Source organism: Talpa europaea (genome assembly GCF_964194135.1).
Source record: "Talpa europaea genome assembly, chromosome: 16".
Classification (NCBI taxonomy): domain Eukaryota; kingdom Metazoa; phylum Chordata; class Mammalia; order Eulipotyphla; family Talpidae; genus Talpa; species Talpa europaea.
Window position 1 is genome coordinate 18036507 of NC_140084.1, and position 13164 is coordinate 18049670.

A 13164-nucleotide genomic window follows, 5' to 3' on the forward strand; every position below is an offset into this window, starting at 1 on the left:
GTCAAAATTCAGGCAGCCTCCCACAGCCTAGCCATATGACAGCTCCTTTATATTTGGTTAGTTTTATGGATCTAGAATGAATGTAGACCATATAATAATAATCTGAATAAATAGAACAGCTACAGGGCAAATCCAGAATTTATAGCATTCTGTTGGGGCCTGGCAAGGATCAAGGACCCCCACTGCACTTGGAAAGCACCTCCCCCTAAGTGACCTCAGCGCCCAGAGATGCTCTGAGGCATCACGCTCCCACTTTGCACTTGGCATCTACTAATTACACGCCATGAGCTGTGTCGGCAGAGAACTGCTGTCCCAGTGCTCCCCAGAGCTTAGTCACTGTCCCGGGGCTGATGCACTGATTTGGAGCAGGGGTCGTCGGCTGGTGTGGGGGGTCCAGTCCCAGCTCAGTGCGTGTGCCTCACCTGCCCCCAACCACACACCTAGCACCTTGGCATGAACGGTGACTCCCCTGCACCCTCGGGCACCATTTCTCATGGAAGAGGTATTTGAACATTTGGGAAATGAGAGAAAACATATCCCACAGTGGTGTGCAGAGAGTGCCCTACTCAGGGTGCACGTCTTACAAGTATACCAGGTATCCCCCATTCCACAGATGAGCAAACTGAAGCTCAGTAAGGCTGAGTCTCTAAAAGTATCCCTAGCTGGACCAAAACAAAAAAAAGACATAAATGGAAGCAGTCCTTTAGTGTGTCCCCGGGAGATTTGACCCGAACAATTCTTTATCCTACCCCAGCTACAACTGGACCCCTCACTGGAGTGAGCACTCACTGGAGTGCTCTCTTTGGGGATCAAGGAGCCAAACCTTGCACAATGTCCCAAGTGGACCATTGGGTGACCTGACCTCTTACTTTCCAAGGGAGGAAAGTTGATTCTTCCAGAGGAAAAATGTCCTCACCTGCATGACAAGAGGCTGCTGGACCCATTTGTTATGTCCACTTCCGAGGAAATAACCTTCATGAGCCAGAAATCCAGTAGCAATGATGGTGGCCCATGTCATTAACAGGTCCAGCTGACTCGGTTTTTATATACTCACAGAGCCCAGGAGGTAGAGGGGGGTTTGGAAATGTGTTCTATGGCCCTCACTGCAGTGGGGTGCTGAGAGGGGAATTACCACCCAAGGCCACACAGTTTTCTTGTCATGCTTTTCCCTCGGGACGGGGAGCCTGTGCTTTCCTCAGTATCAAAGCGCAGCCAAATGTCAGTTTTTTCTTCATGCAGAGGGGTGTGTGTGAGTGTGTGTATGTGTGTGAGTATAGGAGCAAGTGCATGCACGTAAGCATACACATGTATCAATCAGGGTGTGCATGTATGCATTTTATGTACACCTGTACACCTGCGTTCTTTCTGAGCTTTCTCTGTGGCCTGTGCCGTGTGAGGGAGCCATGCATTAGGTAAGATGTGTGTGGATGAGCTCCTCTCTCTCAAGGACCCTGATTCAGCCCTGGTGACTCCAGGTGAAGTAGCAGTTCTAGAAACTTGCTCCTGTGAGCTGCACGCGCATTCCACTCAGGACTTTCACAAGGGCCCTAGGCTCAGGGAGATCCCTGAGAGAGTCTTGATTTTAGGTCAGAGTCCTCATCCAGGTTGATGTTTTCTACTGAGTGGGGTAGGAAAAGGGACAGATGAGTCTGGAGCCTCCTTTGTTGTCATACTGGTCTCCCAGGTGCCACATCGGGACACCACCTCCCTACTGTCCTGGGTCCAGCAGGTAAATGCATCAGCCAAAAGCAGGAGGAGCCCACAGCAGGCACTGTCCCCACCTGAGGACACCTCTGCCCTTGGGTCACCTCTGTTGTTCGCTTGGGAGAAGGAGAAGGTGTCCTCTTCCCTGAGGATGACGTTGTTTGGGACACTGGGAGTTAACGTTTGTTCAAGGTAACTTTGTCTCCTTTGGAAGCCCAGTGATAGTTCACAGAACTCGGGGCCCAGAAGCTCTCTGGTGGCTGCAGAGGAGAGTTCTAGCTTCCCTGGGTTGTTGGAGGCCTGGCTTGACATGTGCAGGACCTCATAGCTGTGCACAGAGAAGGCCTGGCATGGGCTTGTGTGGCATGCAACCCTGCCACCCTGGGGGCCAAGAGCCAAGAGGCCCTCTGACAGCTGGACACATCCTGGTTTCCACAGGCAGCCATGAAGCAGGCTGTAATCGTGTGAAGGGCCAGTTCTTTGAAGTGAAAAATGTGGTTGTTCTAGAGCGCAGACATGGCTGATTGGTATTTACCCACTGCCTTTGCACCAATAGCTCACCCAGAGCCAGTCCCAACCTCTACCTGCCTCTTTCTCTGCAGGACTTTGGGAAGTGCCCGAGACTGAGGCTGTTTACTCAGGAGTACATCCTTGCCTTGAACGAGCTCAATGCGGGGATGGAAGTGGTGAAGAAGTTCATTCAGAGGTGGGTCTCCCTGCTCGACCCTTTCCCACCCTGACCACCTCTCCTCTATGGCGCACAACCCCTTGCTGCATTGATACCCAGAGGCCCTGAGATTCTCATCTTCTATAAGGGTCTTCACTGTCACCTCACAACCACTTGGGAACGGAGGCACTTACTTGCTGTGTGACACTGAGCCAGTTGCTGTACCTCTCTGATCCTGCTTCCTCCAATACCCGCAGGGTGTTGTGCAATTAAGATGATATATGAGGACATCCCTAGCACAGTGCCTACTGCTCAGTTGAGGAGTGCTGCTCCCTCAAGGATGAGTATTTCTACAGACCCCTCACCCTGGGGCTGCAGTGCAGCTTTGTTCAGTGCCCACAGCGATTTTCCAGGGATATTACACACATTGTCCCTGGACCCAAGCAGCCCTGGGTGTAGGGGTGTCGGCCCCATTTCACAGAAGAGTCAACAGACACAGCGACAGCCCTGATTAATAGTGATGCGGACTCAGTATACCTCTGCCCCTCTGCCAGGGTGACTGTAACTTTTCTTTAAAAGCAGACTGCTTTTGAGAGTAAAGGAAGGTGTGACAAATTATCATTCTAGAGCCCCCAGGCATAATCCTGGCTGGTCAGCTACTTACAGCCCTGTAGGCTAAGTCTTTGGACCCTAATTTTAGCCCATAGAGGATAGGCCATTGTCCCCACTTTTCAGCAAAGGAAACTGAGTGGGAGTTTATTCCCCTGAGAAGACCACTCAGCTGGACCTGAGCCAGGTACCCTGGACCCAGAGCCCATGGCCTGAAGCTCAGCTCTGCTGCCTGCCCATGGCAGCCAGGTCCCACACCTTGTGTTGCCAAGTTTTCACAGAAAGGGCTCCATCACCCCCCAACTGTGCTGACTGGCCCCAACTCCTGGCAACAGACACCCCCAAAGCCACCTGCTCACCCTCTCCTCTGCTCTCTTCTAGCATGCATGGTCCCACAGGGCACTGCCCCCACCCCCGGGTGCTGCCCAACCTGGTGGCTGTGTGCCTGGCTGCCATCTACTCCTGCTATGAAGAGTTCATCAACAGGTCAGTCCTGCTGCTCCCAAGGGCCGCTTCCACCCAGTGTGGGGACAGGGAGGCCAAGTCCCTGGAGACAGTGGCTTGTCCACGCCTGACTGGGCCAGGGAGGTGGAGTGGCTCTCGTTGAGCCTAACCCAGTGTGACCCCAAGGCCCCTGTGCTTGGTGACTCCAGGGCCCAGCCCCCAGATATTTCCCAGAAAAGCAAACCGGGCGGACCAGTACCAGTGACACAGGCCATCGTGTTGACTTGGCTTTAGGAACAAGTGTTTTGCTCTGAGGCTTTTTCACCACCTGGCACATGTGTCACATTGCAGGTATATGTGTGTGTGCCTGTGTGTACACTGGTGGCAGTAAATGTACTCTCCTTCCATAGACTTTATTTTGCCTGGGGTTTGCACATATGTCTTCAGTGCCTGCTGAGTGCCAGGCACAGTTTTAGGTGCTAGGGAGAAAATGAGGCTGCAGATTCCCCACCCTTGGAGCTTCTGCCAGAGGGGAGCCCATGCCAGTGAATATGGGGGATCATGTCAGATGGTGAGAAAACAGAGCAGTGGGTAGCGAGGGGCCAGAAGAGGGCATGGCAGGGTCTCAGTCTTGGATCCCCGGGCTTGGGTGCAAGCAATTTCCTAAGAAAATTACTGAAGGAAGCACTGAAAGGCAGGCTGGGAAGGGAGGACAGCCAGCAGTAAAAGCAGGTGATCTCTGCAGGCCCCTGTGCAAGCCCCCTAGGACTTCCTGGGAGACTGTTGGACCATGCAAAGCCATTCCCTTGAAGGGTGATGGCACAGGGGTAGTTACTCACCAGCTCTTTTCTCCCCATTCACAGATTGCTCCTGGGATGCAGGGTGACATGAATGCTATTAGTACATGTAGAGCTTTCTGCAGTGACTTTTGGGGCCGCTGGAAAGGATGTGATGTGCAGGGTACAGGTAGCATGTCCTACAATCACCCTGTCCGGTTGTTGAGGTGGTACACTGCACAATTCCAAAGCAATCAAAATGTGGCTAGGTAACTGAGATCTGGGGGCACATATGGTATGATACTTTTTTCATGAAGTTCAGAACAGGCAAAAGGAATTGGTAGGGACAGTGGTGAGAATAGTGCCCACTGTTGTGGCAGAGTTTGGGTGGCAGACAGAGTATGTGAGAAGTTTCTGAGTCCTGGAGATGTTTCACGTATCAACCCAGATCAGTGGTTCTCAACTGGGGGCAGTTTTCCCCTCACTAGATATTTGGGTTCCCACACGTGGGGCAGGGGTCTGGGTGCCGGCATCCACTGGACACACTGCCATATGCAGAACAGTGTCCCACAAAGAATTATCTGGCCCCACATGTTAGTAGCGCCAAGCTTAGGAAGTGCTAGCCTGGTGGATGATGAGTGAGGGGTCAGGAGGTGGAGGGTTAAAACCTTGCAGCTCCACCCTGGGATCTGTGTGTTTGACCACTTCATATTCAAGTGCCCCAGGCTCCAAACCCACAGTCAGGGATGGTACTCAAAAACTCGGATTCTGGCCTGGTGGGATGACTTATACCAAGGAAATTGGCAAACACTACACATTGGGGCTCCATTTTGCTGAAGACCTGGTTATTACACATTTACCATCATTCCACTGGTTGTATCTCGAGAAAAAAGCAAAGAATTGTCCAGGCCCCCATCCACTGTGATTCTGATGTCGTCGGGATGATCTTTTGGGGGTTTGCTTATTGTTTTTTTCCAACCCCCAACTTCCCCCAGGCAAATCAAGTGTGTGGCCAGAGTTGAAAGCCTTTGCGTAAAGGGAAGGCGGAGGTGGTGGTGGGGGGAGGGACAGGTAAGACCCTTTGGGGGGGTGCTTCAGAGACCTGAAGCAGGCAGAGGGAACAGCCTTGCAGTGGAAACAGCAACAGCGGTGCAGATAGAGTTGCATCCGTCACAGGTTTCTAGCTGCGGTCCCGTACGCCTGCTTCAGAAACCCCAGGCTGCTTCTTTAACGTGCTTCTTATTGGGCTCAGCATTTCTGGGTCTGGCCCAGGAATCTGCATTCTTGGCAAACTGCACGGATGATTCTGTTGCTCACTAAAGGTCACTGCAGGGAGGGAAATGAAGAAAATTGAGTGTGACTAGAGCAAAGGGGGATAGAGAAGCAAAGGGAAATTGCAGAGGAAGGCCTGGCCAGGAGAAGAGTATACCACCTGGCTTCTCGAAATTCCTGTTTTTACTCTGAGAGCACCGCAGTTGTTGGTAAGCATTAGGTGGAGAAGGGTCTTGATGGGATATCACTTTCCAGATTCCCCTCTGGTGGCTCCTGACTGGGAAGGTTAACTGCGCAGGAGCCGTTAGCGGCTGCTGCTCCCTCCCACACGGGCCTGGCCCACCTGGCGGCTCACAACAGCCCAGCCCTCAAGCCCACAGTAGTTTGGGTTCCAAGTGACAGTGTTAGCAACTCGGGAGTCACCCTGAGGGCCGCGATGCTGCCCTTTCCCGGCCTCATTGGTCAGTCTCTGGAAGATAAAGGCCGTGATGTCCTCCAGGCCTGTCCACAGCGCTCTCGGTTGGTACATGATGTACCCACACACAGAGGAACAGACAACTTGACCCAGGTTAGTGTAGCTCGCTGGAAAATCACCCAGTCTGAGCCAAACAGCCTTGAAAATCCACTCCTAAATCCCAGCAAAGGCAAACAAAGGAAGAAGGAGTGTTGAACATTTGGTAGCAAATTAGCTCTAAACCCAAAGAGATAGTTACACCACCCCTCCGCCCACGGACCACACACAGTCTTCCATCAACCGTAGAATTCTCGGACTTGAGCCGATGGATTTTGTTCAAAGTGTATTTATTAAACACGCTTGGTGGGCCCAGCTCAGGACTGGCTCGTGGCGTGTACTTTTATGGAAGACCCTCTGTGTCTTCGGAGCGGCTCCAAAGATTCCCAGCCACGTCGCCAGTCCTTGTGCCAGAGCAGCATGCTGGTCCCCAGGCAGCACAGCCATGTGTGTCTGCCGCGCTGGGGGATGGACCGGGCGAGCAGCCTGATTGGCCTTCACGAGACACTGGTGTCCAGCCAGGGGGCGAGCTCCAGTTTAGAAGGTTATCAGGGGCAGGAAGGGGCAGGGCTGTGGGTGCAAGGGATGAAGGCAGATTTCATGGAGCAGGACTACACATGGTATGAGGGGCCTGCACTTTCAAATCCCAGCCCCCTCCCTTCCCAAGCTGTGTTGAAGGGCAGGTCACCTGACCTTAGGGAGCTTCTTGCCTTGCCTATAGTGGTGAGACGCTCATCCCCACTGTTCAGAGATCCCTGAGAGCGTCCATGTGGTAGCGCTTAGCCTGGGGTGGCCCAGTAGTGCCACGAAGGGAGCCTGTTGCTGGAATGCTCAATGGGGGAAGGCACTGGCTCAGTGCTTGATAAGTCCTGCCATTGAGGTCTGGCGTTGTCATCTCAGGCCCAGCGTTTCCCAGACAATGGTGACATTCCATGATGCCATAAGCCCTTTCACAGCGGCCACCTATTAACACAAGCATCGTTTCTCCAGGCAGGTGGAGATGCTGCAAGTGGGGGGTTCGCCAAGCATGATAGGAGTGCTGCTAAGACCTGCAGATGAGAGGGACCTCCCAGCTCCAGGGGCCTAGAATTCTGGGGTGTGGGCTCTCTTTGGTGTGAGCGCACAGGGAGGATGCTGAACTTTCTCATTAGGCTGAGAGTGGGGCAGTGGAGCGGGATGCTGGGCCTTGCCCTGGAGGACATGACGGCGGTAGGGTTGGGTGGGGACTGGGAGACAGACTACCGGAAACTGCTAGAAGCAAAATGACTTGGTAGGTCTCATAACACGTCAGGAATGTGGCCAGGACAGGCATCGGGGTGGCATGAACATGGAGGGCTTTGTGGGAATGGCCTCGAGATGGACATTCATGCATTCATTCCACAGCGTTGCGCTCCTGCTGTGTGCTGGGGCTACGGCATGGGCCTTGGCGGCAAGTCTCAGTTTGTTTGCCATCTCCACCTCTCCCTGTCTTGAGGCCTGAACAAGCCACTTACCCTGACCAAACCTGTTTCCTCGCTTGTAGGTGGGATCATGCTAGCTTACAGCACTGCCACCGGGTCCTGTGGCTGATAACTTCTCACACCCCTGTTCTGTCTCTTCCCCCAGCCGCGACAATTCCCCCAGCCTGAAGGAGATCAGGAACGGCTGCCAGCAGCCCTGTGACCGGAAACCCACCTTACCTCTGCGCCTTCTGCACCCCAGCCCGGACCTGGTGTCTCAGGAAGCCACGCTGTCCGAGGCGCGGCTCAAGTCGGTGGTCGTGGCCTCCAGCGAGATCCACGTGGAGGTGGAGCACACCAGCACTGCCAAGCCGGCGTTGACGGCCAGCGTGGGCAACGACAGCGAGCCCAACCTCATCGACTGCCTCATGGTCAGCCCCGCCTGCAGCACCATGAGCATCGAGCTGGGCCCCCAGGCCGACCGCACGCTCGGCTGCTACGTGGAAATCCTCAAGCTGCTGTGAGTGTGCCTTCTGAGTGCTTGCCACCGGTGGGGTGGGCAGGGGATGTGACTGGACAGCTGGTTTCGGCTGTGTCTGCCCGTTGGAGGCAGGCCAGGTCCGGCATGTTGAGTGTGCATGAGTGTGTGTGTGTGTGGTGAGGTGCGTGCAAGACTGTGTGCTTATATGCTTGAGCGTCTGGGCATATGTGTCAGGCATCAAGTGTACATGTGTGTCTGTAAGTTTGAAAGTGTGTGTGTGAGTGCACACACCTGCTGAGTTGTGCATGGCAATGAGTGTGTGGAGCAGCCTAATTGGCCCACTGAGTTTGTGGGCAACTTATGCATGTTTCAGTGGCTGTGGGGATGTGTGGCTTGACAGTGGCTGTGTGGTTGCCCAAGTGTGTGTCTGAATTGAGGACTTGAGTGTGGGGTATATGTGGGTTTCTCTGTAGGGGTATATGTGTGGGTTTGTCTGTGCATTTGTGTTTCTTTTGTACTTGAGTGGCTGAGTACAGGCATGAGGATCTGAGTATTTAGGCACGAGAGTGTGTTCGTGTATGTATGCATGTGCTTGTGGGTGTGTTTCTGTGTCGTGTGATCCATGCATGCTGTATGCTCGGTGTGGTTGTATGTGTACAGGATACTTTATTTTGGGGGCTGTGTCTGTGGCCGGGCATGTTTGGGTCTGTGTAGTTGTGTGTGCACATCTGCTGTGTGGACGTTTAGAAGTCTTCTGTAAAGGGAGTGTCCTTTAGGGCAGTGGCCCTCGGATCAGGCTGCGTGCAGGCCTGGCTGGTGGGAACAGCTGTGGAGCAGGAGCCAAGGCCTGGGTCTGCTCTGGGTGGCCTCACTTTAGAGCTGGGTGCTTTGGGCACATTGCCACGGTCCCCAAGCATCAGTTGTGTGATGCTAGAAATCCTGTCTTTGAAAGTGAGCAGACACACCGCACATGTGCATGTGGCTCCTCGTCTTTAGGAGGGGAATTGGGATGCAGGGTACCCAAAGGCTTCCTTCATCCCTGCTTGGGCCCTGAGAGAAACGAGGAACGCAGGGTCATTCCAGCCTTGCTAGAAGCAACATGGAATATAGCCTCTTCCTCCCCCACCCCCCAAGGCCAGAGGAATTGCAAGTTCCACTCAGAGAGCATTTCCTGAAACATCGCTCAGTTTCTTCAAGGCAGGAGGTCCCCACTTTCTCCCAGCAGTGGAGTCAGCCCTTCAGGGGACAACTTAGTTTAAGCCACTCTGGTTGAGGCAGGACCCACCAGGCTGAGACAACCCTGTTCTGGTTTCCTCCCTGACTCCTGCTGTTTCCACAAATACCTGGAACTGCCAGGCCTTGGCTCCAACTCTGACTGCTCATATAGCCTTCAGGGTTTGAGTTTCGTCATGTAGTAGACACACAATTTTTCCCCTTCTTTATAAGCGTGCTCCTGAATGAGGACTCTGTTCTCCCCAACCTGCCCCCAGACCTCCTGCTGCACCTCCCCCTGCTGGGAGGGACAGGCCAGGGCCTGGGAGGTGCTCCTGATCTCTGTCCAGAGCTGAGCTCACATTGCCTGGGTCTTTCTACCAGGCAGGGTTTATACTTCTCAAAGCTTCTTTACCTTGGGGGAGCCCAGATTGCGTTTTGGGGACAACTTCCATGTCTTTCCTGCTACTTCTGGAGTCACTGGCCCCTGAGGGGACCCCAGACATGGTGGAGCCACAAAGTCCCAGCAGCTCAGAGCACTCACCAATATGATACAAGGGAAAAGCACAGGTTTCTGAGCCAGTGCTGGGTTCAAGGTCCACGGACAGCAATGTTAGCTTGGGACCCTGGGCGAGTAGCTGGTCCTGGGGGAAACCCAGCACCTCCAGGCATTAGCACGAGATCGGAGGGCATGGCTCCTTCCAGGGCAAGACGCCAGGCAACGGGATTACCACACTTTCTGAGTACATCTGCATTCACTCTAAGATGCCATGAGGGTGAACTGCATCGTTGATTTCGTAGAATCTATTCCTCACACAGCTGGCCAGAAGCACGCATCTGAGAATGGAGGAAACAGCCTTCCAGCCTCAGCCTCTGTGTAACTGTGCTGCGGCCTGACTCCTCTAGGCCTCATTGTTCTTGTCTGTAATGTGGGTGTCTTCTTCCAAAGACTTAATGAGAATTTCATGATGTGGCAGCTGGTCCCTGAGGCTGGGCAGTGTGGCCTACCCCACAGCCAGCGCCCTAAAAGGCATAGATCCCAATTAGTTGTGTTGTTGTAGGAAGGCCTATTCTTGTTAAAACCTGACACCTTTGAAATGAACATAAGTTGCCAAATATTCCCTGGATACCTTGAAAAGAAAAACTGTTCCCTGCACAGGTCAAGATAGCCCTGAAAACGTACCCCTATAAGCTCAGGCTGGGTGGCCCAATGGAAGAGCCGTGGCCTGGACAGCACAGGTCAGGGTTCTAGCATAGTTTGGAGTCCAGCTTTATTCCTGCTGGGCACCTCTGTGCAGTTTACCCATTTACTAGTTCTTCCGTGACATGGTGACTGCGTGCCTGCGCTGGGCCAGTCCCTGTGCTAATGCCCCTCTCAGTCCCTCTGAATCTATCACCAACTGCTAAAACAGTGGCATTGCGCCCATGCCCAGTGGGGTGGGCTGTCGGAAGCCGTGGGCATGTGTGAGACCAGCCCTCCCAAGAAAGTGGCAGACACAGCTATTCTTTTCTGCTCAGCTTGCTTCATCTACCTGTTTTGTTTTGTTTTGTTTTCTGAACGCCCAGATTTAAAAAGAGCCATGATAGGCTGCTGTGGCTTAGCTGGAAGAAGCCCCAGCCCTTGGGGCCTTGAGGAACAATGCAGACTGATGTGGGGTTGCCCTGAGGACTGGGCATTGCAGCATGACTGCAATGTCAAAGGCAGGCCCTGAGGAGGTCACAGGAAAGGTCACCATCCCTCACCCAGGACAGTCAAGCCCAGCAAAGGACGCCCTCCCAGCCCAGACTCCCCAACTCTTCTGAGAAGAGACAGGAGTTGGGGACTGGGCAGGGGAGTCCAGGACTGGGGGGGCTGCTGCTATTGGGTCTGGAAACTGTTGTACAAGGAAGGGCTGACATAGACTCCACCGGGCTGGGAGGTGGATAGGGAGATTGGCGCACCGGGGTCTACTGCGGCCCTGTGTGGGTGCCCCTGGACCCCATTCAACATCCTTGTTCCTCAGCAGACTCCTCTGGCCGCAGGCTGCACTGTGGCCAGGTGCTCCTCATGGTCCACTCACCCATCGCTCTTCCAGTGGGCCACAGGGTCTGTGCTAGTGCCTGTGGCAGTGGGTGGGAGGGTCACCTCCTTGGTAGAACGCCCGGGGCTGGGCATCAGCCAGAATCTGTCCAGACTCCCTCCCTCCCAGCATTTCTATGATTGTACAATTTGGGAAGATGACTCTGCTGCTCCCTGCCTTCGTTTCCCAGCTGTGAGGTAGGGATGAGGATCTCTGTCAATGATGTCTGCTCCTCCAAGCTGCCTGGAGATTTAGTGCATCAATGTGTGCCAAGCCTTCATCCCAGCACCTGGCATCTGCAGGCTAAGGCCAGGACAGGTGCTTTGTCACCTCAGTTAGCACCTGTGCAAGCCGGTTTCTGGCAGGGGTTCCATGTACCTGATGCAGAGCAACAAACACACGTGTGTGTGTGTGTGTGTGTGTGTGTGTGTGTGTGTAGATTCATCCTTCTGTGGAGAAGCTCACAAATGTGAGTGTCTGGGGCTCCAGGCCCCTCCAAAGAAACTTGAAGCTCCCTGGAACCTCTGAGGTCAGTTGGTCTGCTCACAGCCCTGGCAGGTCCCCCATGGGATGATGGGAAGATGGGCAGGTGGAGGGGGAAGGATTTGCCCAGATCCCTAGCCTCAGGGGTCATGGCCACTCATTTCTCACCAGGGATTCTTAAAACCCTGGGCCATCTGCTGGGACTTGGGAGAGACTGATCTCCTGACTGCATGGCAGGAGTGAAGCAGAATTAAGTGTTTACAAAAGCCTTGCTTCCTGGGCCTTTCTGAACATTAAGCTCTGCATTAGGCATCTCATTCACCATCTTCTGGAAAGACCTGTGGCTTTCCCACTGGTTTCCCAACTTCACTCTATCCTTAGCCCTCCCCACTCCTCAGATCCCCAGGTCCCCTTTGCAGACCTCACAGCCTCACCCAGGGAGCCATCACAGGGCATTCTCTGGACTGAGTGAGGCTGCCCAGGCCCAGCTGCTGTTCCACTAGGCAGGGCAGTATTCTCCCTCTGCTCTGCAGAAGGTTCTCAACAGAGCCAGAGAGATCAGAGAAGCCAGGATGGGGCAGAGAGGGCTGGTTAGAGGCACAGTCCATGTCAGGGCAGTGGGGGTAGGAACGGGCAGGCCCACAGCCTCAGAGACATCTGAGATCACATCCCCATGCCAGGTGCTGACTTGTGCCAATCTGAAACCTCTCTGAGCCTTGGTTTTCCTCACCTACAAAATGGGGGTTGTGCTAATTCGTACTTTAAGGGGCATTTATGTGTGTTAACTGGGGATGTGTGACCTCTGGGTGCCTGGTGATGGCCCATCTGTCCTTAGAGCAAGGTGCTGCCATGCCCCATGCTTTCTTCCCCCTCTGTGGGGCCTTCAGTATCTCAGCTGGGAGCTGGCAGAAAAAGCCACTTCTTTACAATGCTGTGTTACTGGAAAGGTGAGGAAGACCCCTCCAGAAACCAGAAGTAACCTCTATTACCTCTTTGAAGACCTGCATCTCAGAGGACTGTCACATTTTGAGGACTTTAACATATAAATTACGGAGGAACGCAGTTAGGACCATAACACCCTGATTGTCAAAAGCTGGATGAACGATGAGGGAGACTGCATTCAGCATGAGGAGGGGGGAGGGGTGGTGTCCCGGGGAGCTGGAGGGCTGGCAGGTTCTGTCAGGTCACTTGGCCATGCCACAGGACTCTGCCAGACCCCATCCCTGGTCCGTGGGTGGACACGCACTGTGCACCAGACCAAGGCTGACCATGTCCCTTCTCATTCCAGGTCGGACTATGATGACTGGAGACCATCTCTGGCCAGCTTGCTTCAACCCATTCCATTCCCCAAAGAGTAAGTCCCACGTGCAGCCCTCTGACCAACCCATGAGAAAAACTCGGGCCACACCAGGCCGCCCTGCGGGCACACAGATAAAGGCAGAGATGGAGATGTTGGGCCTCAGCTGTGGGGTCCCCGGGGAGGCAGCCCCTCTCAAACTGGGGAAA

At 54.0% G+C, this 13164-nt stretch overlaps 1 protein-coding gene across 1 annotated transcript in view; it reads left to right on the top strand.

The window, feature by feature from the left end:
• The window catches only part of CMIP (c-Maf inducing protein), a gene marked incomplete at its 3' end in the record, with an annotated part of 197444 nt that overhangs the window by 169458 nt on the left and 14822 nt on the right, over positions 1-13164 (top strand). The window contains exons 8-11 of the mRNA XM_084256717.1: positions 2307-2410; positions 3362-3466; positions 7589-7942; positions 12947-13012. Coding sequence (XP_084112843.1) covers positions 2307-2410; positions 3362-3466; positions 7589-7942; positions 12947-13012 — 629 coding nt within the window. The remainder of the gene's footprint in view (positions 1-2306; positions 2411-3361; positions 3467-7588; positions 7943-12946; positions 13013-13164) is intronic.